At 36.6% G+C, this 27,338-nt stretch overlaps 1 protein-coding gene across 1 annotated transcript; it reads right to left on the bottom strand.

Moving 5' to 3' along the window:
- Window positions 1-27,264, bottom strand: Smp_164090 (hypothetical protein; the record flags this gene model as incomplete). The annotated part of the gene is made up of 11 exons (XM_018798528.1): window positions 1-57; window positions 7,909-8,073; window positions 10,105-10,365; window positions 11,824-12,003; window positions 12,978-13,219; window positions 18,930-19,090; window positions 19,268-19,860; window positions 22,218-22,358; window positions 23,667-23,830; window positions 25,098-25,472; window positions 27,261-27,264. The coding sequence occupies 11 exons, from the start codon at window positions 27,262-27,264 to the stop codon at window positions 1-3; spliced, it is 2,343 nt and encodes a 780-aa protein (XP_018653461.1).
- Between the last annotated feature and the right edge of the window lie 74 nt (window positions 27,265-27,338).

The following is a 27,338-nucleotide window of genomic DNA, read 5'->3' as shown; positions in this document are numbered from 1 at the left end:
TTATAATAGTTGAAACTCAGCATTGGCATTCAAAAGCACCATTGTGATTGTCGTTTTCTTATGGAAGTTAGTCAATAAAAATAACAAATATATAAAGTTAAAAGTGAATCCAAAACTTTGAAAGGAAGTTTTACAATGACCCATAATTCCTATAGAATATTAGCTGCTAAACGTAGTACATATCATTCAGGAGTTCATATCAGCCGATGTATATAATTGATGTCAAATAACTATGAAATATTGTGACTGAATCTTGACAACAGTTAATCTAAAGAGCCGCAGAAAGGCAAGATAATTATAACCTTGTCACTACTTGTAAACAATTGGATTGTCAATGGTACATTTATTGACATAATCCTACAAGTTATCTTCAACTCTACAGGACGAAGGATTATAACGATACGAAGCACACTCGCAGCTTATAACAAATAAGTATCAGAAGGGGTTTTTGTGGAGATTTAGTATTTTCATAGTTAAAAGCGTAAGTCAATTGAAGCTAGACCACTAGGGAAAACCTAGAATAGTGTTAATTACGAGTAACGGATAAACCTGTAGATTGATTTTCGAAATTTCACCTAGGAAACCAAATTCTATGTAGTAATTCAACTATGATAGTAGATGAGAAATGTAATGGATAACAAGCTGATTGAAAGTATAGATCATTCAATTCTGATTTGATATTGCCGAAATACTATACTCGCCGTGATAAATTTCAGTTCCTACCTTCTATCCTTTTGTGAAATCGTGAATGAAAATTACTGAGAAGTGTAAGGCTACAAAGAAACAACTTTTATGTTTTCTGACATGTAATGATCCTCTAGAAAATTTTGTTTGCGAATCAAAAAATCAATTAAAGCCACTAAAATAACTTGATTTATGGAACAACTGTTTTCTATCACTCATATATCAAATCCCATTGATAAAACGGATCGATCCGGGGATTAAAATAATATTTCATTAATGTAGATTATGATGTCTAATTTGAACAAAGAAATGACAGAAGGAATCGATAGATTAACTCGTGGTCCAGTTTTAATAGCTAAGCTGAAATAATACCTAGAGTTGAGGGGTTAAATGTTAACCCATCTGTATGGTCTCGATAGTCCACAATTACAAGAAAGGATTAAAATCCCCTTGTGATAACCAGATGGGAATCACTTTGATGAGAATGGTATCTGAAATGCTAGCCTCCATAATCATTTGACGCTTATCAGCTGTTCAATAACAGTGAAGCCGGAGGAATCTGGCTGACTTCAGACTTGCATGTGTTACCTAACAGAACTTATTGTCACTCTTCTTCACTTTATGGAACACAGGAATACCCACCGAAACCCGACTATAGTTGTATTTCTTGACTTTAAAGCAATATTGAACTCTATTGACCGTCAGGTTTTATGGTAATGACCGTTAACGGAAAAAGTAATAAAGTAAGCTTACTTTGTACAAATTTGTTACACGAACACTACCATTCGATTCACAGGTTATGATGAACTGTTATTAGAACTATCACCCAAAAACGGAGCTCGTCAGTGCAGTTAACTATCCTTCTTTCCAATGAATTGTCACAGACATCCTACTATAAATAACACTCTTCACCTAATTTTTTAGGGGTTGATCATACACCAGAAATCTCACTTCTCAATTTGGGATAGGCAGATAATAATGCTTTTTAGTAAAGATTTTGAGGAATGGTAAATCTTCTGTTTGCCTTAAGCAACAATCCAAGCATGATTAAGATGCGTTTCTTACCTTCTAGCTGTACATTGTTGCTTAAGGACTGGTTTGTACCAATGATTAAGAGTGAAATAGTTGAGTATTAAGACCCTTTTACTTATCCTGGAAGTCTTACCAGCCCTAACCTTGACAATATCTCAGAACAGATTCAAAAAAGACAGTTGGCCTTCGTTAATCCCTGTCAATTGTCGTGTAGGTGAGATATCTATCTGACAACTAAGAGCAGTGCATACTGATGTAACGGAACAAAGATTGAAGCTATGGTAGCTAATGGAATTATTTTATAGATTATTACTATACATATTCTTTTTGCATTGTCACTAAACAATTGGACTCCTGTCTCTATATTCCGTTTATTGCAAGCTTACGTTTAAAGAATTAACTATTGTTAAACGGCTTACTATTCCCAATTGATTATTTACAACCAGCTCTGATCATAGACACTTTGACTTGTTTGTGCATAATTGTGATTTTTTATTTTACGGTGCGATATGGTCAAGTATGATCGTATGTAAACTCAACTGTGATCGAAGCTGCCAGCTAACTTCTCATCAGACTCAAGGCACGAAAGAGAGGAGAAACTTGAGGATAGGTGATTAGCAAAAGTGTAGGTTACGCTGGTTCAAGGCTAATCGTACAGGGCGTAAAGTGTAATTTGCGAAATCTAGGACGCCAGGCTATAGGCTGAATAGTAGATGCGAAAAAAGAAAAGTTATAGTCAAAACACTGATTGGTGAGTTTAGCACATGATAAATCAAGCGACTGCACATGCTACACAGAACTAGGCTCTTTTCTACTTTATGGCTGCGAAATATGATCTCTGAGAGTGGGAGGCGAGCATAGGCATCAAAATTTTCATCATAGGTGTCTTCGAACGGTTGCATGTGTTCCAAGAACGACTGAACAAATAACGTTGAGATTAAGCATAAGATAGTGTACAAACATAAAAAGTTGGTTGATGAAGCTGTAAATTTTCACTGACCAAGGTTACTAAGACGTATATTACATTTGGTTAACTATCGTCAACGTCGACAGGCTAAGTTTGCTGGAGTAGAAGTAGGTTAGAAAAAAAAAGACTGTCCTGATTAGAACAATTCACAACTGGATGGCGTAACTGACCGATGATTTAAGCCATATTCTTAGATGACGATTACCTGGTTACAGTCCGAGCGAAATCCACAATCAGTGATTAGAGTATACTAGGTAACATGGTTCAGAATCGTTCCTAATAGTGAAGATGAATTCAGTCGTTACATTTTCAGGTTGTTTTTTTCGAAACATATTCACAATGCTCATTAATCCCCATAATTGCTCCCAATACATACTTTCGATCACATTTGCTATTCCTTTTATCGATTGCAACAAGAAATACTGATATATTGAAGGAGATTGATTATGAATACAGTGAGCTTGAGTGCTGTTATAGGTATGGGGGCATTTACCACTTCCAGTTTTCTCACACCGTGGAAGGGTTCTTGTAAAGGTACCTGAAAAGAAAATTGGATTAGAAATGGTCTTAATGACCTGAAAACGTGACCGCAGTGTCTAAAGGACAACTGCTTGAGATCGATCACACACGACCTTTTTAAAGGCAATTTTTGTGTTGGCTCCGTACTTGTTGGGACCGTACCACCGGAGACGGATATCCATGGGATAAGGCGAGGTGTGTATTGTTAGGGTCGACTTTTTCTAACCCCACCCTTCCTTGTGGGAAGGCAGCATCGCTGTTATGCTGGTTGTCTGAAGGAAACACCTTACTGCTGTCACACCTCTGTACAGTCAACAGTACGACTTTGCACTCAGACCATGGGTTTTCTGTCTTTATTCTTACCGCTTTTCAACCGACCTGTCTGGCATGGTAAGACCTTGAGGAATGATTATTCCAGCCAGTATAACTCAATTGGTTCATCACAATAGGCAAGCCTGACCACCACATCAAGGTAGCAGCAACGGTCGAAACTAATATGATATGGCAACTTGGACCAATGCATATCTGTTCAACGCTCTACTCTAATGATAACTGATATATACTATACAAGATCAAATGTAAGAATAGAACAAATGACTTATCAACTAAAAATAACATATTTCATCTAACAACAAACTTACAATTATACAAATTATTTTTTTTTTTAATTGAAGAACAAAGGTAGACTGAAATGACAAAACATACACACACACATACACAAAAGAAAGAAAAACGACTCTTTTCTTTTTACACAATACAAAAAAAATGGATTCGAACTTTACTTTTTTCACTCTCTCCTTCCCCCCTCTCTCTTTTTTTTCTTATATATACAAAACAAACTCCATTTAACTCAACTCTAAATATAAATGCATACAATATTCATTAGTGATGATATATGATATATATATATATATATATATATATATATATATATATATATATATATATATATAAACAATCAATCTATCAAAACAAAACAAAAACGAAAACAGGATAAGGTAACATAATTGGGATAAACATCAAAATGAACCGGTAAAACAATCATAAACAATAAAAAAAAATAATTGAGAGTAAACTTTATTTATTTATTTATGTGGGTGTGTGTGTGTGTATGGAGGGGGGAGGGTATTTATCTTATGACAAAGAAGACTAATCGTTTACAAAAGAATTGACCAATCAGAGAAATACATTTCAAGAAAAGAAAAAAGAAAAAAGCCAATAAACAGCTGTAAGAAGAAAAAAGAAGAAAAAAAAGAGAGAGAAAATAAACATGATTTTCTTTTTTTTGTTTCATTATAAAAGATTAATTCACAATAAACATTACACTCATAGATATAGAGATAGAAATGAATTGAGTAGGAATGAAACATTTAAACAATGAAAAGATGAGTAAATACAATTATTGGGATTATATTTAACAAGATTACCATGATGTAACAATGATAATAATGATGATCATGACTAGATAGTAATTATGATAGATATTCATATGTATAAACATACCTAAGATAGAATGAAGATGGAGAGTACGTGGTGGATGACGTATGCTCCACTATGAAGGTAACAGCTGTAAATATGTGATATTTACTTGATCAATGTGTACAAAATTCAAGTATTAAAATAAATATTTATAATTAAAACAGAACTATTCAACAATCATGATAGATTGGATGTCACTGTTGTGGTAGAAGTTGTTGTATTAGCAAGAGATGAAGTATTCGAAGGAACAGATAATGTAGATGATGATGATGATGTTGATGACAATGAACTTGTTGGAGAATGAATGTTTGAATTAGGTTTTATGGAAATTGCATTCACATGTTGATGATAACGTGATATCATTTGACGTGCTAATTGACGTTGATTTAATGGTATACTATCTGGTGGTATAAGAATTAACGAACCATTAGGACCAATTTTTACAGGTTTTGCATCTTCAGTAAACAAAGTGTTACATACACGATAGATTTTTCGGACAGGGGTAGATGTCTTATTTGATGACGTACTAGTAGGAGTAGTAATAGTATTAGTATTAGTAATAGAAGTAGGAGGAGGAGAAGTACTCGAAGTATTGGTTGCCATGATTGATGTTGGTGATTTCGGTGATAATAAAACATTTGAGGATATATTGCTCTTATTCGATAGTGGAGAAGTAGTTGGATTAAGGGCGGATACCCCATTTGGATGATTTGTACCCGATGATGATGATGTTTTAGGAAGACTAGTACGTAGAATTGCAGGAGAGCGAGGTGTGTTTGATCGGAATGTTGAATGTGATACACGCGGAAATGAATGATTTATCCCACTCCTAGTATTATGATTATTATTATTTAAACTTGTAGGACTAGTTGGTTTCACTGGTGTTCCTCCTGATGTCTAGGCAAAATTGAGACATTCTTACTGAAATCAAACATGAAAGATCGACGAATCTTCGGTATTAAATCTTCACTATTAAAACGTGATATAGGTATTTTCGGCGATCCACTAGCACTAATACGTGATGCAAATGCTTGATAACTATTTTGATTAATATTTTTCATACTACTAGTTTTAGTATCAGTACTCATTGTAACTGTAATTGATTTAGGTGAATTATTGGATTGTCTTCTTATATTTTGTTCATTAGATTCACTATCATTAGATTCACTTTCATATGCTTCATCATTAGTTAAATCTTGTGCACGTAGTTGTTCACGTCTTGAATGTCGTTCAGCACGATCTTTTGATAGGTCAGTTTGAAGTGATGCCAAAAGATTTAAACGAGATTCTTGATTATTCAGTTTATTAGTTTGATTCATTTTTAATTGTTTTCTACTTTTTTCAGCCTATTGAAAAATTGAAACAAAAATGACGAATAAGATTTCATTAATCAAGATTTAAAAGACAATGAGTTTTTATACGAAATCTGCAGAAAAAACATAAACAACCCTCTATCTACTTCTTATAGAGTGGAGACGCGCTATGCTGACTACTGTAGGGGATGGTTGTAAGAGAGTTAGAGGCGGCCAAACCAAAACGTAGCATCAGTGCTTGAAGTCACTAACTTCTATTTTGAGCCATGTTGGTAGATGCAGACTACTCGTTTGGGGTCCGAGTGACTATCGTAACCAATGGTTGGAGACTAGGTGACATAGCTGAGAATCGATCACAATGGCGTAGGTGTATACCCTCTTTATCTTCCCTTAATCTATGAGATTAAAATTGCTTCATATCTGTCTTCCTTCCTATACTATATCTTTATATACAACCTTTTTTTTGGTTGGCAACTTGGACCGATGCATATATGTGTCCGGATCTACGTTGTAGCTGACTGACTGATTGACAACTATGTAAAATGGGATAATATTAAGATAATTTATAAGAGTCAAGATAATTATTTTGAATGGAATCAAATTAGTTTACAATTAGATTCAAACAATCATCCATCTACTTTAGCTTAGACAAGACAACAATAATACTAAACTTCATACAAACACGATCATTAATCTGGTAACTAGATTGCATATAATTAGATTGTAAAGTAGTTACATTGTGTAGATTTAAAAGTGTCATTAGATGAAATGAAGTTGATAAGTATATATCCTCTGATTGAAGTCACTTGTAATCAATGATTACAGATGTTGGATGACATGATACATAACTGGTTACATTGATGTATTCCTACACATCTAGTACGGTTGAGAGTGGATGGGAGCCGCCCGCTCTCTCAAAATGCTCTCGCACGGCCACATGTATACAGCCACTGCCAGGGAAGTCCTACTCACTGCCTTCTCGTGGAATTACTGTTGTTTACGAAACTGAGAGGACGAAAAGCGAATGTCCTTTCCTTTAACCGGGTTAGTGGACACGGAAATTCCAATTAGGGGAGTTGGAAAACCCTGACTCCAAACCAATGGTGTACATAGGCTCCAGTATCCTAAGGGAACAAATGGCGTATGAATCAATCGTCGGTCACCTGCTATCATGAGACTGCATCTCCTCACGATGCTCCACTGACTTGTGGATCAGATCTTTAGGTCGAAGGCTCTGGGTGTGGCCCCTTAATAAAACCACTGTTTCAGTTTGGGCACCTGAGCAGTATCACAGCCCTCACACAAATCAAATGAGATTTGTGTGGAGCATATATATATGATGCCTCTTTGTACCAATATTTATGATCTCAGTATTATTATTTGACTGCTGCATTTCACACACTTAGATTTTTACTTAAGCCAGTATAATGTTCCCTTCTTTGCTTCGTATTTTGTTAATTTACTCTCTCACTGTGTTGATATGACTCATTAAACCTCCACGATAATGTTTATATACATATAATAAGTATGTATACTTTCAACTTTCCAACTCCCCTAAGTGGAATTTCCGTGTCCTTCAACCCGGACAAAGGAAAGGACATTCGCTTTTCGTCCTCTCAATTTCGTAAACAACAGTAATGCCACGAGAAGGCAGTGAGTAGGACTTCCTTGGCACAGACTATATACGCGTGACCAAGTGAGAGCAATTCGAGAGGGAGAGAGGACACTCTCCACTCTCGGCCGTACCAGGGCATTTGGGGGCTATTTAATCACTAGTGTAAAACATTCCACGAATTTCAATTGTTTACCACATCTTACTTACTCAAAACTTGATAATCTAACACAGTGGAGTCTATGTTCGATTACATAATTGTTTTTTTTAACATGATGCAAATTAAAATTCTATCCACTTACCTCATTTGCTTCCCATTGTTCAACGTCTTTACGTAATCGTAATCGTGCTAATCGTTGAGCATCAACACGTTCATTTTCACGATTCAATACAGATTTATATAATTCTTCTAAATTTGCAATAAGACTTTTTAATGATCCAATTGCATTACGTAATCGTATAGTTTGCTTCATTTTTAAACAATTACAATATAGAAAAGAAAAAAGCGGTAAGTAGTATGTATATAATTAAAATCGGTTGGAGTTAGACATTAACACCGTTGAATGCCGGTTAAGTGGTCTAGAGGTTAAGCGCTCGCGTGAAACTGATAGGTCCTGGGTTCGAATCTCGTGAGGCGGGATCGTGGATGCACACTGCCACTGAGGAGTCTCACAATAGGACGAAACGGTTGTCCAGTGCTTCCAGGTTTTCCATGGTGGTCTAGCTTTAAATGACTCATGATCACAACTATTAAAATTAAAATCTAGTTGAAAATTCAATATAATCTAGTAGTAATTACTCGAACTGATGTACGTACGTACGAAGTTCTATGTTGTGACTGGATGACTGAGTAATGGCTTGTAACATCATTACCTGAAAATCCTACGGAATAAGTAACCTAAAAATATAAAATAATCTGATCCAAATCATTTTAAATCATACTAACAATTGGTTAATGATTGTTTTAATAATCAAATGTGAACATATTCACGGAGTGATTTAAGAAAATTATACAAATTATCTCCTATTTGTAAGATGTATTCTCCACTGATAAACACCATTTGGGGTACCAGTAAAAATTAGGAAGCACTAAACAACCAGTTCGTCTTACTAAAAACGTTTCATCAGTGAAAACCAACACAATGTCAACAAGAATTGAATGTAGGACCTCGAATTTCTGCAGAGAAGGCCTAACCTTTAGAAGTACTTTTCAGTTTCCAATTATGTAATTTTAACTTTTTTGTCGAGTTGCTACATAACGCAACGATCATTCCAATGTCATTGATAAAATCACCAATGAGCTGATAATCTATTATAATTTAGTTTATCTAATTAACTCTTAAATAATAATTCACTCGGTATTATTTGTTTGAATCTTCCCATTGATGTTTAGGACTGCAATTGTTCAGTCTGTTATTGGCATATGTGCATGCTGTGCGTATTGTCTCGATAAAGCCTTAATTCACAAGCATTATAAGCAAAGGTGGAATGATAATTATTAGAAATATAACTGGTAGATCAACCGAATCATATTGTATTTCATTAAATATAAATTAGAAAAAAATGATTAGGTAAAGGTAAAGACCCATTGGATTTGATGAACACGACAGAACAATTCACAAGTACAAATGCAGTACATGTAATGATGTAATGATCAGTCAGCTACAACTTAGGACCAGGCACACATTTGCATTGGAATTATTAACTTAGTAATAATATTCATAATATTAGTAATGGAAGGAAGCCAAATTAGTCTTATTCAATTAATTGAAATCAGACATAAATAAAAATTAATGTTGAACTTGACACAAATGTTCATTAACCCAAGTTTTCCATACCATACAATTGTAGTGAACGAGAACACAAGTGGAGATAATCGAATGTATGTGATCACCATACAGTAAATACTTAATATGCAAAATGTCAATCAATTGTCTTAAACTTGACTGTTCCTTTTGCGAATACCAGTCAATCGTCCCAGACAACATCAATCATTTCTTGTTCTCGTTCTCTTTGCTTCGCTCTTCTTAACCTTCTGCTATCAGGTATTTCACTTTTTATTGATGATATATACTACTTATATTTATCGATATCAGTAGCACACAACACATCATAACTCTGTAAATTAAACATTTATTCTCAATTAACATGAAACAATACAAATATAAAAAATCATGAATCAATTGAAGTTAGACTACCATGGGAAACCTGAAAGCACTGAACGGCCGTTTCGTCGTATTATGGGACTCCTCAGTGGCAGTGCGCATCCACGATCTCGCCTCGCGAGCGAGATTCGAACCCAGGACCTACCAGTCTCACGCCAGATCACTTAACCGATAGACCACTGAGCTAGCTGGTCTAACTTCAATGGACTCATGATTTCAACTATGAAAATACTAAATTATCCACCAAACCCCTTCTGAAATGTCAAACAGGTTGGAAAAGATTTATGTTTTTTTGCCTTAATAAAACATAAATATTACTGATGAATCATTTACCTGATTTTTAGTATTCTCATTTTGTTCCGCTAATGTTCGTTTTTTGTTAGTGACAGATTCTTTGTTGTTGATATTGCCATCATCATCAGCTTCTTCTTCTATTGGATTGTCACAATCAGAATTCAAATCTAATTCATCAATGGATTGTTTCTTATTTAATTTCTCTTCATTAATAGATAAGATTTGTCGTAGAATTATTAATAATTGATTTAATTCTTGTGAATCTTTTGCAATTAAAGTGAATAATTCAGAAGATGGCTCCTATTAAGAAGAAACAATAAGTAGTACATCTCATTTTCATTTAAAAAAACAGCAGATGTGTATCAACGAAAACAAAAGAACTCATTCACAATAAGGTCAGTTAATTGAAACTGAAATCTTCCAATCATATTCTGCCTTATATACAAAACAGTAGATCAGTGATCTTGAGTGCTGTTAGAGATATGAGGGCAGTTATCGCTTCCAGGCTGCCCACACCGTGCAAGAACCATTCTTGAGGGACCTGAAAAGAAAATTTAGTTAGAAGTGGTCTTAATGACCTGAGAGCGTGACCGCAGTGCCCAAGGGACAACTGCTTGAGGTCGGTTACACACAGACTGACGCTTTCTTTAGGTAAGTGACAGTGCGTGTCCTTAGTTTTACGATTACCGCGAAATACGATTGCCAATTTAGATACAGTGACTTATACGACCCACCAGTAAAGGAAGCCTAGAGTTTCGATTGATCCTTTTTTTCCTTTTAGCCTTGCCTGTTAAGTTCAAAACGCCAAACTAATCTTTCGCCATACAAATCATATATTTCAAACATACTTGGTTCATATACAATCAAAATCAAACACCACACAATAAAAAAGGTAACATTTGTATACGACCAAGCTAAAAGTGGATGCTATTATGAGAAACTGTAGCTAGTAAATCAAGAATATCTTAAGAATAGTGAATCGTACGGTAATAGTTAATAGATCAAATAAAAGCTTACAATGGAAGGAATATGAATACAGTCATTCAGTCAGCTACAACGTAGGACCAAGCACATTTATGCATCGGTCCAAGTTGCCATACCTCACTCATTAGCACAACAAGATGAACAACGGATTCATAGAAGTAGTTAATTTAGTGGTGGTAGTATATAAAGAAAGGTTGTATATAAGGATATAGTATAGGAAGGAAAAAAGTTATGAAGCAATTTTAATCTCATAGATTAAGGGAAGATAAAGAGTGTATACACCTACGCCATTGTGATCGATTCTGAGCCATGTCACACTGAGTTTCCAACTATTGGTTACGATAGTCACTCGGACCCTAACCAGGTAGTCTGCATCTGCCAACATGGCTTAGACTAGAAGTTAGTGACTTCAAGGACTGATACCACGTTTTGGTTTGTCCGCCCCTAACTTTCTTCCAACCATCCCCAATGGTTGGAAGAGAATACACATATAATATAATCATTTAATAGTCATACAATAAGAATATACGTATAATATTGGTTACTATTCATTCATTCTCATCCGGATTTAACAGGCACATTATAATCAGTTGATGCCTTGATCTGATACTGAACTTTAAGCTACAAATATTTTCCATCATTTCAACAAAAAAGTAATACTTCTAGTATATGCATTCAAAGTACCTATATAAATACCATGATACAAACAACTATAGCTTCAATTGATCATGAACTGGATCACTAAGTGACATTCAAACAATGTTAAATACTTACAGTTATAAGATTTTCTTCAACTTTTGTTATATTCTCATCACAATTATCTTCATTTGAAATTTTATCACATAATTGATCAGAATGAGTCAATTGTTTATCGGAAAATGTTTGGTTACATTTCATATCAGACTGTTCTATCACCACCTCTTCAGAAGTTCCATGTTTTTGATCTTCAGGTAACTGAAATCACACATATACATATATATACAAGTACATAAACAAATTTTATTATTATAAAACTTGATTAGATTAGTTTACAATTCTGCAATAGCTTTACATACTCTTATATTGCTATATTGGTGTGGTCGTCATGCTTAGATATTGTGATGACTCAATCAATCAGATAGGTTGATTTTTGAGAGCCATCTGAACCATCTGAAATGTTATAATTACTCTCAATTTTCTGTACATAAACTAACCATGGAGTAAAGCGCTCTTTCCATACTTCACGACTTTTCTCCCGTGTTCAAGTTGTCCTTTAGATTTAGCCTGGAGTAATAAGAAGAGCTAAAGAAAACGATTCAAGCGCTGTCAAAAGACTTACCAATAAGATATTTCTCTCAAAAAACCAAAACCTCCAGAGATGCTACATTTTCACAATTAAAGGGAAGGATTAAAAAAGATCAACCGTAACCTCCAGGATTCCTGAAACTAGTGGGTAAGGTTCTCAAGATGCAAGCTCAAAAATCAAGAGCTATTCAAAAAGTTTATATATGATCAATTACAAACAGCAGTCCCTCGGGCTCTGAACTCAAGTGCTTATGTTGACATGAGCACTATTAACCCAGTTTCCTTTTTAGATGCATCAAAAACAAGTGTCATTGCACGGTGTGAGGAAGTGATAAATTTTTTCCCGCTAATAGAACATCAGATCACCTAGTTTATAGTTAAATAACCACTGGTTTAGTTTATTCAATTATGTAACTCACTAAATACAGCACAGGTTCATATCATATTTGTAACGGCTAATGATACTACTTTGAGTAGTATAAAACAAACTCTATCAATTAATATACCTAATCTATTCGCATCTTAAGATAATAAAAGTAATGTAAAACTGGTTGGAACGTTATGATCTATTAGACATACCAAAATATTCAAAATAGAGGAAGTAAATAAATATAACAGGAAACAATAAACATTACATATCTTACCGATGAAGACGTTCCATTGGAGTTAATAGAACAATTTACAGGTGTTCTGTTCTTGGACAACTCACTTAATCTAGTTGATCTACGTGTTGGCATAAAAGATTCATCTACATATTTATCATTCACTTGTGGAACTTCGTCTGTAGTTGCAACAGTTCGACTGATATTATCACCATTTTCTACATCATCATCTGATTCATAATGACTGACTGAAGGTGAACGAATATCATTTGGGTTTTGATCAGCTGAATGTGACTCAGTATCGTCATCATCATCACCATCATCATCATCATCGTCATCATTTGTACGTACAGTATTTTTATTTCGACGAGAACTGTACTTTGAACAAAAACGTAAGCCTCCAACGGCTGAAATAAAATGAATATCAGTATATGGTTATGGAGATTGTTGGGTTTTAATTGAAATCATGAATCGACAGATGTTAGACCACCAAACCATCTAGTGCTTCAAGGTTTACAAGGAGTCTAGAATTGATCTCAATTAAAATGAATTTATTTTATTTTATTTTATTTAAACACATAAATATTGGTACAAGGAAGCACCAGATAAATATGCGCCTCACAAATCTCATTCGATTTGTGTGAGGGCTGTGATACTGCCCAGGTGCCCAATGAATACTTCAAAAATAAGAATTTCGATGACAAAGATGAGTATGATAGAAGCTTAACAGCTTTTTGAACGGTTTGACTATGAGATCAAATGACACAGATTCTAATCCCATGGGGGGCATTGATTACCTCAAGATTACAGAAAGAATTTTGCCACTAACTACTAAATATCACACACTTCAGTCTATGGATTACTGTCAATGTCTCACAACAGGAATAATGTACAATCTTCCTAGATATATAGATATCCTACACGAGGTAAGCGGTGATAGTGTTGTTCAGAATGACTACCAAAGGCTTCGCGATTAGACTATCTGGCTCGGTGAACACAACACCATCAACAAATATCCATGCTGTATTGTAGAACTGAAACAGAAAAAGTGACAGATCGCTTGAACTAAATAAGCTCACAACCAGTAGAGGACTTACTGAACTCCTTCGATTTTCCAACACAGAGAGGTAAAGTAACCCCCACTCTAAACGACGGACAGCTATTACCTAAATTCAGTTATTGAGGTTAAGTACTGAAACGATCCTAAATGAAAATAGCGAATGAAGTGAAACAACTTCCAAATTTAAAGTCAGGGACATAGATAGACAGCATTAAAAGCTACAAACACGCGTACAGCACAAAAACCAAGGTAACAACACGTGGGCAAACCTTTAAATAATATTTGACTGATCGTATGATTACTTTATGTCAAAATCCCTTAGAAACTCCATAAAAATACATTCGATCAATACAGGAAATCGGATAACATCAACAAAAAGGTGTGTAAAGCTTGTATCATCATTTATTTTACATTCTAGAGTTTATTGTTTTATTTCTGAAGGCACGATAGGCTTCCTTACTTTTGATTTACAAAAATAAACAGTATTGTAAACCAGACTGGGAATTAAAAATAATAATTCAATACAGCTGTCAGTGTGCACAGCAATGATCGGATGATTGGTCATTAAACCCCTGGAATATCAAACTGGTTATGATGAGATTTTTTGAAAACATGGAAATTTCGGAACTATTTTCCAGATTATCATCATTATTTAAATTTCGAATGCATGCTTAGTAGAGAACTTTATTATTGGTAATAATAATAGTAACATAACCTTAGCTGCAAATGTCTTTTTGAAATCAAGGATGGAGACAAAGAGAAAGGCTTGCAGATATACGGACCGATAGAAGTGTAGTTTACTTTGGCACAAGGTTAGCTATGCAGATCAGAATGTATAGAACGCTACGCTATAGATGGAATAGTAGACGTAGTACGAAAAATTATGATTGAAATTCTGATAAGTGAATTCAGTAGATGATACCGATCAGCGTCTTAAAACATAACAAAAACCAATTGCAGTTCCACAAGAAGTTATTTATTCTTTTTCTGAACTACACACTGAATGGCAAGCGACTCCAAGGAGACATATATCCACTTATGTTACATAGTTAAAAGTTAATTTGACAAGTTAACTATGTAATTAATTTGGTAATTAGTTCCGCTATCATACAAAAAATTTGTTACTCCAGGACTGGACTGCGTCAATACCTGAACTAAGGATAGGGAGTGAAGTAGTCGAACGCGTCGACAACACTTATCTCGGAAGTCTGATCAGCTCTAATGGGTTGGTGTCTGACGGAATCTCAGCACGGATTCAAAAAGCTTGCTCGACTTTTGCCAACTTACATGACCTATGGCGAAGACGAGATATCCGTCTATCAATTAATGGACGAGTATACTGTGCAGCAGTTCGCTCTGTTCTACTTTACGGCTGTGAAACATGGCCATTAAGAGTAGAAGATACTCGTAGGTTACTAGTATTTGACCACAGATGTCTTAGAAATATTGCTTACATCTGCTGGGATCATCGGGTAAGTAATGGTGAGGTTATACAGAGGGTATAAGGGAATGATGGTAAATCAGTTGATGAGGTGGTGAATCTTCACCGACTGAGATGGTTGGATCACGTGTTATATATGCCTGAACCTTGATTACCACGACGCGTGGTCCTACGTTGTAGCTGACTGACTGACTGAAATACAAAAATTTAATGGAAATCTCTACTTGGTAACTATTTTCATATTCAGATATTTGATTTCAAATCACATATACTTCAATATGCAAGTTTAGTCAGTCAGTGAGCCAGTTACAACGTAGAACTTCGTAAGTACGAACATCAGTTCGAGTTCCCATACCACATTTGCACAGAGATGAAGTTGTCGATTCAAATCCCATATTGATAGAAGTAGTAAGAATATAAGTATTATGTGAAAGATTAGGGTTTGAAGATGTTATTCAAGGAGTATAATTCAGCGAAACAAATTTATAAGGAGAAGAAGGATAGGTGCATGTGGAATTCAGAGGATCAGAATTTGGTAGAACACAAAGAGTGGATGCACCTTCGCCATTGCAAACGATTTTGAGCCATGTCATTCAAGGTCTCTAACCATCGGTTGCTATCATCTCGCGAATCCCAACCAGGTAGTCTACACCTACCAACATGGCTCAGTCCACTTGTCAGTGACTTCATGGATTTGTGCCACGTTTTGGTCTGGCCGACCCTAGCTTTCTTCCAACCTGCTCCTACACCATAAAGCATTCCATGTCGGGGCAGTCGGTGGTTGGGCATACGTAACACATGTCCCAGCCATCTCAACTGATCAAGTTTCACTACTTCATCAATCGAATTGCCAACCTTATCTAGTACCCGTTTCCTAACAACTGTATTACATACCCGGTGGTCCCAGGATATACGAGCAATGCTTCGAAGATACCTATGATCGAACACTAGTAGCCTACGAATATCCTCTACTCTTATCGGCCATGTTTCACTGCCATAAAATAGAACGGAACGGACTGCTGCACATTAAACCCGTCCTTTTGTTGCTAGACGGATATCTCGCCTACACCATAAATGGCGCAAGTTGGCGAAAGCTAGACGAGCCTTCTGTATCCGTGCTGAGATTTCGTCACACACCAGACCACAAGGGCTGATGAGACTACCAAGATAAGTGAAGCTGTCAACACGCTCAACTACTTCACTCCCTATCATTAATTCATGTGTCGATGCAACCCAATCCTGGAGTAACATTTTGCACTTCGAGGGAGAGAATCGCATCCCGAACATGCCTGCATTGTTGCTTATAGTGGTCAGAAGACTGCATTTTATCAGCGTCTTCACCGAATAAAACTATGTCGTCGGCGTATTCTAAGTCAACAAGTGAGCCTCCTGGTAAAAGTTCAACTCCAGGAGATTGAGATGATGAAAGTGCTATCTCTAAAAGTATGTCAATGACAAAGTTAAACAAGAATGGGGAGAGTGGACAGCCCTGACGAACACCACTTGAGGTAACCAATTCTGATGACAGTTCGCCATAGGCTCTAACTCGACCAGTTGTGTTCGAGTAGAGAGCCTTTATGAGGTTAATGTACTTCTTTGGTACTCCTTTCACTGACAAACACTGCCATAGAACCTCACGATCAACGGAGTCAAATGCCGCCCTAAGGTCAAGAAATACTACTATTGTGGGACGTCTGAATGTATGTCTATGTTCTAGGACCTGACGTAGAGTGAATATCTGGTCTATGCAACCACGTCCAGGTCGGAAACCAGCCTAGTTTTCTCTAGTCTGCTCTTCACGAGCTTTGGTTAGCCGTCCAAGTATTATTGAAGCTAATATTTTAGACACTATATTAATCAAGCTGATCCCTCTGTGATTGTCACAGGAGGACGTTTGTCCTTTCTTATAGACTGGCACAATCAGTGATTGGGACCAGTCAGATGGAATTACGTCCACTTCCCAGATTCTACCTAAGACCTCAGTTAATCTCACTGCTAGTACTGGACCACCATTCTTAAAAATCTCAGGGGTCAACCTGTCAGGGCCTGCGGCTCTCCTTCGCTTTACATTTCCTATAGCTTTTTCAACCTCGTAGAGAGTTGGAGGACTTACCTCAATTTGCCATTCAGGACGACTGGGGATCGCGGGTAACTGAAGTGTGGCTGAAGGCCAGTTGAACTGATCCCTAAAGTGTTCTGCCCATCGATCCAATCTCCTGGATTGAGAATGAATGATATGCCCATCTTTGTCTGAGATAGTTTCGCTAGTAGTTGGGTTCCTAATATCGGTTTCTTTAATAAGTCTGAATAGCTGTCTGCCGTTACCTATTGCCGCCGCCTTTTCCATCTCTCTTGCTTTCGCTACCCACCACTGTTCACGATCATTGCGTAGGCTTCTTATTAGCCTTCGCTTAAGCTGACTCCGCTCTTCGTTATGTTCAGAGACAGGAGGGATGAGTTTTCGAGCATCTATCAGCGCGGTAGATGCTGCCGAGATCCATTGTTTCTCCCTAACCTTATGGCTTACCTTACTAGCGGATATCACTGCTGTTTCCACAGCTTTTCGGATATCATTCCACGCTGCTTCGGGGTGGCATTGCTCTATTAATTAAACTAAGTGGAATATCACTGAGATCTGTAACACACTAGTCGAAGTTCGAGTACTATAATCACAAAGTCACAACTTCAATATCTTGAAAAAAAACAATCCTATTACGATTAGTAGATAAGTGGTCACTACCACCAGGTAATTTATTTTATTTATTTAAACAAATAAATATTGGTACAAAGTGGCACCAGATACACATGCGCCACACAAATCTCCTTTGATTTGTGTGAGGGCTGTGATACTGCCCAGGTGCCCAAACAGAAGCAGGTGGTTTTCTTAAGCGGCCACACCCCTAGCCTTCGACCTAAAGGTCCGACCCACAAGACAATGGAGCATCATAAGGAGATGCAGTCCCATGGTAGCTGGTGACCAACGTCTGATTCATATGCCATTTATTCCCTCAGGATATTGGAGCCAACCCATGTGCACCATTGGTTTGGAGTTGGGGTTTTCCAACTCCCCAAGGTGGACCCTCCGTGTCCACCGACCCGGTTAAAGTTCCGGACATTCGCTTTCCGTCCTCTCAATTTCGTAAACAACATTAATACCACGAGAAGGCAGTGAGTAGTACTTCCCTGGTAGGGGCTACATACGCGTGGCCATGTGAGAGCATTTGGAGAGGGAGAGCGTTCTCTCCCCACCTTCGGCCGTACCAGGGCATTCGGGGGTACCAACAGGTAAAATGCTGGTCGGCGGCCTATGCTCCATTGGGAGTAACAGGCGTAAGTAAATAAGTAAGCACCACCGGGTAAGCTTTATCATTTAGTCGATCTAACCACAGAATAATTTATAAACACAAATAAATAAGATGATGTTGTACTTATAAAGATGATTAAGAAGATATCAACTATTTCAAGTTTAACAGAAGAAACAAAAATGACTTACCAGTACGACTTAATTGTAAAGATAAAAATTGACGTGTTGGACCATTAAATGATGCATAAGGTGATGGATTTAAACAATGATCCTTTTTAATAAATTCTGAAATAATTTGATTATCAATATCTTGAAAATCTCCAAATGGTACATTCTCTTTAACATGATTACTATTAGTAGTAGTAGTAGTAGTAGTAGTAATAGTAGTAGTAGTAGTAGTACTATCACTATTATCATTATCATGTTTACGTTTCCTATTATTTGGTGTGGTTGTTTTATTTGCAACGGTAGTATTATTATTATTATTATTATTAACATCAACAGTTCTTGAATTTCTTTCTGATAACCGCCTCTTTTTTCCTTTCCCAGATTCTTCAGACTCTTGATCATTAGATAAAATAGTTGAAGAATTAACAATAGAACTAGGAGTAGAATTAACTTGTTCAGTAACACGATACCATCTACGATAAACATCACGTGCTAAAGATGGATGTATCCAATTAGGTAAACGTTGAACTGAACCAGGAATTGATAAACCATTTTCCATAATCAAAGTATTATGTTTATTTAATTCTTCATAGAATTGAATTTGTTGTTTAGATTTTGTACAACTACGTCGACGTTTAGCGTTAGTTGATTGATCGACGGCGACGGCATTTTCGAATTTTATAAAATCATTTAAGACTTCAGTTTTACTAGTATCATCAAGGTTACGATTAATTGTAATGTTTAAGGATTTTTCAAAATTAAGTTCAACTGGTTGGTGCTTCACATAAGAGATTCGATAAATCCTTAATGAAGTTGCTGGATCAATTCCAATTGAATTAGGCAAATGAATATAGGTATATTTTGAAAAGAAATCTGTGCCTAAATAAACTGGATTCGATGCTTCCCAATCAGCTGATTTGTCTAAAGATAAACGAAGATTTTCAAATGTTCGCTAAAAAAAGAAAAAGAAAAGTCGAAAGGTAAATGTATTTGTTTAATTAGTATTTACTGATATAAAATTTCTAGTAATATAATAAAGGAAAATATCTACTGAAATTTTATTCCTATTTTCATGATATAATTGTGAGTTTAATTGCTGCTACCCCGATCATTGCTGTTATCTTGACGTGGTGGTCGAGCTTGCCTATAATGATGAACCAATCGAGCTATACTGTCTGGAACAATCATTCCTCAAGGTCCTACCATGCCAGACAGGTCGGTTGGAGACCGATAAGACTAACAACAGCAAACTAAGGTCTGAGGGCGAAGCCGTACTGCTGGTTGTACAGAGGTGCGACGGCAGTAAAGTGTTTCCTTCAGAAAACCAGCACAACAGCGATGCTGCCTTCCCACAAGGAGCGGTTGGGTTAGAAGAGGTCGACTCTAAAAATGCACACCTCGCCTTATCCCACGGATATCCGTCTCCGGCGGTAAGGTCCTTTAAAGAACGGAGCTAACACAAAAATGACCCACAAAATGATTATGTGTGACCGACCTCAAGCAGTTGTCCCTTGAGCACTGCGGTCACGCTCTCAGGTCATTAAAGCACTTCTAACCCGATTTCCTTTTTAGGTACCTCCAGAAGAAGAACCCTTCCATGGTGTGGGCAACCGAGAAGGGATAACTGCTCTCATACCTCTAACAGCACTCAAGATCACTGTATTCATATATTTAAACATTATAGAGTTACGTTTAATTGCTCCAGTATTTTACCTATTTATTTATTTGAACACATAAATATTGAAACAAAGGAGCACCGAATACATATGCGCGATACAAGTCACTTGATTTATGTGTGATTTAGGCTGTGATACTGCCCAGGGGCCCCGACTGAAGCACATGGCTTTCTTAGAAAACCAAACCCAGAGCCTTCGACCTAAATGTTTAATTCACAAGGCCGTTATTGTTTTATTTATTTATGTAAACACATAAATATTAGTACAAAAGGGCACCAGATATATATGCGCCACACAAATCTCAATTGATATATGTGAGGGCTGTGATACTACCCGGGTGCCCAAACCGAAGCAGGTGGTTTTCTTAGGGGGCCACACCCGGAGCCTTTGACCTAAAGATCTGATCCACAATGCAGTGAAGTATTTTGAAAGTTGATTGTGTCGACAGATATTTTGGAGCAAAAATACACAGATTAAATACCATTTAGTCTTATATTTGATCCAGCCGAGTTCAGGGTAAAGTGTTCTGACTGAGATACATTCATAGATAGAGAAGAATATAACATTATTATTGTAAAACGTTTAAGCATTCTATGTGAATAAACATCAGATAAATCCAAACTAGAAATATTCTATGGAATGTGAAAATCAACCGCTTTGGTGGAAATTAAAGCAAACTAATTCTAACTGCAACTTTATATGAAGCCCTTCTAGGGTTAATACCGGTTCCAGACCCGAATAAAGGAAGAAGGTTCGAGATGGGATAGGTAATCCTAATGCGTAGAAAATAAACTTGATAAAAAAGTGCTATCCAGAAAAATCAGTTTTAACGGCAATAATGCACTTTACTGAACTATAACATATTATTTACTTAGTATTGTTTGTTTGGATCTTCCCATTGATGTTTTTAGGACTGCAACTGGTCAGTCTCTAATTGGCATATGTGCATACTGTACAGTGGCCGAGTGAATAACGCGATGGCGTTTCAAGCGAAAGTTACTGGGTTCGAGACCCAGAGTGAACATCAACTCAGATGCAGGTACATCCAGCTGACGAGTCCCAAATAGGACGAAACGCGCGTCCTGGATTCCACTGCTAGCCACTATCCATCTTTGCTTATAACATATTATTTTCTGTTGTGTGCTACAAAACTCTGATCTAATAACATGAGAGACTTAAAGCAGAAGTTCTTACCTTCACCAAATAACTTTCTAACTCAAACCTCAACAGTTAAGAAAAGGAAGTAAACTCGGAACTCGAAAACATAGGAAACAACTTTCTACAGACAATAAATCAGTCTTGATGGTGACATAACTCGAACAATCAGTTGACATTTGAAAACAGTAGTGTCTTACTTGGATTCAGTAGATAGCTACTAAATCATTACTAAGCAGTGACAAAATTCATCCTCATGACTGAATAACAGCGGTTTATTATAAATCTCATTTAAACTCCTTAAAAGCCTCACAATTACTGTGGCATACAAATTAATTAAATGGCCTCTCACAGACAGAAAACTTCAACACGAAAAAGATCATGTCCAATAGAATGTATTAAGTTAGATTGGAACAGGGCAACAACAGATACAATGAACATGGTATTCAAAGATAAACAAAAACTAACGATAACTCACCATTGTCGATTCACAAAGAGCATAGATTATTACAACTTGCTGATATATTGCTAATTCATGAAAACGTTTATTGGTTAACGGATTCAACTTATAACCACATACATCGAAAAATCCTTTTGATAAACCTAAACGACGTGTAGCCTATCAACAGAAAAAAAATACAGAATATTATAGGAATTGTATAAACACAATATCCATGTCAAGATTTCGTCAACCATAAAAACAATCCACCTCCCATGATGAGGCTTTCAAGAAAATGAAATGATCAGTGCACTAAAATATTTCACTGCCCATCAACAAACCAGACAATATCATGGGCTAGTCTAGAGATAGCATTCAACATTTAGGAGAAAAAACAGTGAATGTACCTGAGACAATATTCTCATCGTTGTATATCGTTTGCTGACGATGAGGCTGGTTTGAAAAAGTAGAAAGTTGGTCAGTTTATGACATATGTAGTGTTTTGAAAGGAAGCTGTATATGTTTGGCGTCTGTCGGTCCTTCACGACTCCATAGATGAGATCCTAGAGATGGTACAACACAATGGCAGACGACGCTATTAGATACGGCTCAAAACAGAAGCCAGTGGCGATGTTCCCGCTGTAACTTTCTTTTACTTTATCCATAAAAGTGAAAGTGACTTCTGTAACTGAAAAAAATCTTTCTCGTTGTATTTTTCCTAATTGAACTGTTTCTCCCATTATTATTATCATTACCAAATCGATTTTATTTGATTGATGATGGTAGAATTAGTTGCTGCTACATTGAAGTGGTGGTCGAGATTACCTATAATGATGAACCAATCGAGCTATACTGGCTGGAAAAATCGTTCCACAAGGTCCTACCATGCCAGACAAGTCGGTTGAAGACCGGTAAGACTAAAAGCAGCAAACCAAAGGTCCGAAGGCGAAGTTGTACTGCTGACTGTACAAAAGTGTGACGGCAGTAAGGTGTTTCCTCCAGACAACCAGCATAACAGCGATGCTGCCTTCCCACAAGGAGCGGTTGGGTTAGAAGAGGTCGACTCTAAAAATGCACACCTCGCCTTATCCCACGGATATCCGTCTCCGGCGGTAAGGTCCTTTGAAGAACGGAGCTAACACGTCAAAAATCCCCCACAAAAATGTCGTATGTGACTGACCTCAAGCAGTTATCCCTTGGGCACTGCCGTCACGCTTGCAGGTCGTTATGACCAACACTAATCCAACTTCTTTTTCAGGTCCCTCAAGAAATACCCTTCCACGGTGTGGACAACCGGGAAGTGATATTAGCCCTCATACCCGTAACTGCACACGAGACCAAGTTGGTCATATTCAAATCCTTTCTACACCTAATAACTCTCTTATCTCCACGACTGATTGACATCAAATCAACTTTTTTTCCAAAGACGAAAACAAAAGAAAACCATTAAATAAATATTCTATGAAGAAGAAAGTTCATACAACTTACCCATTCAACAACACCTTTGCCTTTTTCCCAAAATAAACGATACCATGAATCAATACGACTAGATAATCGACGTTCCCATACATCATAATCAATGACAGGTAATGTAGATGTATTTGATAGATTACGAGATCGTCTTGTTGAAGAAATACAATCTGTACCAGAATCTGCTCCAATATTAAGATTACAGGTAACATTGTTACCATTATTATTACTATTATTATTGTTTAATACAGCAACAATTTGATTTCTTTCTTTTGGTGTAGCTAATAGATTAGACATACAAACATTTAATACTAGACTAGCTTGTGGAGCTGAGCATAATCCAATTTCTAAGTCGAATAACGATAAATTACGTGAATGATTTGTATTGTTCAATGAATTGACAATGAGATTATGATTATTGTTGTTGTTGTTATTATTTTTATTACTATAAATTGTTAAACAATCACTAATACCCAAAAAAGGATCAGCTAGCCATAAGAATTGATAGACTTCTAATAACTAAAAAATATGTATACATATATACAATAAGGTATGTTGTAATAATTCAGTTTATATGTGTAAGGAAATTAAGCATTAAAGTTAACTTCTGGGAATGTACAACCATATAAATTGTTACCTCTTACCAGATCTCCATTTAGGACTCAGTGACCGAGTGGATAACTTGATGACGTTTGAAGCGAAAGGTACTGGGTTCGAGTCCCAGAGTGAACATAAACTCAGAGACAGGTACATCCAGATAACGAGTCCCAAACAGGACGAAACGTTCGTCCTGGATACCACTGCTAGTCACTATCGAGCCCTCAAATGCCCTGGTACGGTCGAAAGTGGGAAGGGTCCACCCTCCCTCTCGAAATGCTTTCACATGGCCAACAGTCTATAGCTTCTGCCAGGGAAGTCCTACTCACTGCCTTCTCGAGGCATTATTGTTGTTTACGAAATTGAGAGGACGAAAAGAGAATGTACGGCGCCTTAACCGCGTTGGTGGACACGGAAAGTCCACCTAGGAGAGTTGAAAAACCCTGATTCTAAACCAATGGTGCACATGGGCTCCAGTATCCTGACGGAACAAACGGCGTATGAACCAATCGTTGGTCACCGGCTACTATGGGACTGCATCTGTTGACGATGCTCCATTGCCTTGTGGATTAGACCTTTAGGTCAAAGGCTCTGGGTGTGGCCCCCTAAGAAAACCACCTGCTTCAGTTTGGGCATCTGGGCAGTATTCCAGCCCTCACACAAACCGAATGAGATTTGTGCAGTGCATATGTATCTGGTGCTTCCTTGTACCAATATTTATGTGTTTAAATAAATAAACAACAATGAATGACATTGACAAATAAATTTTTTTAAGGAAATACAACGAAAATAAACAACAAACTAAATCCCTATCAAGATATCTGAATATTAGAGTAAAACAATAAACTTGACTAACTTCTGGTATATTGTATATAATTTCTTGCAATTTAGGTCCATTTTTCTCAATCCACCATTCATTCCATGAATCTAATAATTCTTCTTCATGTCGTCTACGCTCCCATAAACTTAATCTAGCTATAATTAAACCGACATTTTCATCTATACTTAAATTATTAGTAATATTAGTAGTAGTAGCTGACTGTTGTTGGTTAGATGGCATAGAATTATTTGAATCTATACTATTTGAAATTAATGATGCGGCGATACCCCCACCAGAACCAGGATGTGTAACATGTTCTAACTCTTCAATGATAGCGCGCATCGGTGTTAATTGACGTGTATCACCAGAAAGGAATAAACGTCCAGAACTTCGACGACGATTTACACCTAAAGTTTTGGAAAAAATTATATGCGATTAATAAAAATCGAAACTAAGCACAACTATATAAAGAATGATTTCTGTCACGAATCAACATTAGTGAGTAATAGCAAATATGAAAAAAACTTAACTGTTTATTTAACATCCATAAGAAGCGTTTTAACTTTTGATTACGAAACTGACAGGACTAAAAGCGAATGTCAGGCGCCTAAACGGGGCTGTTAAGTACGGACGACCCATCTAGGAGAGTTGGAAAACCCTGACTCCGAACCACTGGTGCATATGGACATCAGGATCCTAACGGAACAAATGGCGTCTGAGCCTAGTTTTGATCACCAGCTACCATGGGACTGCATCTCCTAATATTGCCCCACTACCTTATGGATTAGACTGCTAGGTCAAAAGCACAGGGAGTAGCCCCCTAAGAAGACCACTTATTTTGGTCCAGGAACTTGGACAGTATCCAAGTCTAAACACTAATTGAATAACTTATTTGTGTGGTACATATATATGTTGGTTCCCCCTTCATACCAATGTTTGAGCGACCAAATAAATAAAGAAATAAAATTATATATAGATCAGGATGAGACAGCTTGGGAGTAGTCTCCAGTTCACATGATTGCTGCTGCCTTGACGTGACGGTTAATTTTCCTTATTATGATGACCCAATCGAGTTTCACTGGTTGAAACACTTGTCCCTTGAATTTCTAATATACCAGGCTAGTCGGTTGAATATCGGTAAAACCGAAAGCAATAAATTTCAGGTCCGGAGTTGTACTACCAGCTGTACATGAGTATGATGGCGGTAAGGTGTTCCCTACGAGCAATCAGAATCACTAGAGGTATCTGGCTTCTTACAAAAAAAGGCAAAATTTTAAACACAAGATATAGAGTTTAAAAGAAACTAATAGAATAGGAGAACCCAAAATGTGGGGTCATACTATGCATAAGACAGAAACCAAATAACTAATCTAACTGCCCTAGTGAGACTGATTTCAAACTATATTAATTAACATCTCAAGTCAGTGATCAAAACTATATTATGACCACCAATGAGATAGTTTACATTTCTTCGGAAATCCAACTGGAAGTTAGTGTTTTTATGTAATGACAATTGTCCAACTGATTTCATTCAGCTTGTAAAAATCATCTGAGAAGTAACTGATACCAGTAAAGAATTTTAGACCATGATAAACATATTCACTTACCACAATCCAGTAACTCATCTTCAGCTGTACCAAATCCAAGCGTCGATTGTATCGATGCTTTAGTTCTAATTTCACTAAAACGTTATAAATGAAGAAATTCAAAAATAATATAAAGTAACTTGACAAAGCTGCGTATACAGATACATATTGTCATTGACAACTTGTAATACGAATGTATATTTTGACAAGTGATAGTTTCAACTTTTTGCAATGTAAACAACAGGTTCAAATAATAGAACATGTACAAGATTTAAGTACGGGAGAGATGCTGCTGTACTCCGGTCATGAAGGGGAAAATGCTCCACACACTCAGGGAGTCGCTCTAATGCTGTCCAGAGAAGCACGAAATGAACTTGTAGAATGGGAATCTCATGGATCCGAAATAATCAAAGCATTATTCAGAACAGAACAGAACTGGAAAGGATTGCCCAGGACAGAGTTGGATGGAGAATGCTGGTGAGCGGCCTATGCTACTCCATGAGGGGTAACAGGAGTAAGTAAGTAAGTACAAGATTTGAACTATCAGTTATGGAATTATTGATCTAACTGTTTAAAATTATTTAAGATGAAATATTACATTTAATTTACTCATTATATATATTGCATCTAACTATCATGCACTGAACGATATATGGATCTTTTTACACTTGATTCAATCACGTTCTT

This window comes from Schistosoma mansoni, chromosome 6 (genome assembly GCF_000237925.1).
Source record: "Schistosoma mansoni strain Puerto Rico chromosome 6, complete genome".
Taxonomy (NCBI): domain Eukaryota; kingdom Metazoa; phylum Platyhelminthes; class Trematoda; order Strigeidida; family Schistosomatidae; genus Schistosoma; species Schistosoma mansoni.
Note: the sequence above shows the minus strand (reverse complement) of the source record. Positions and strands in the feature narration are given on the sequence as shown.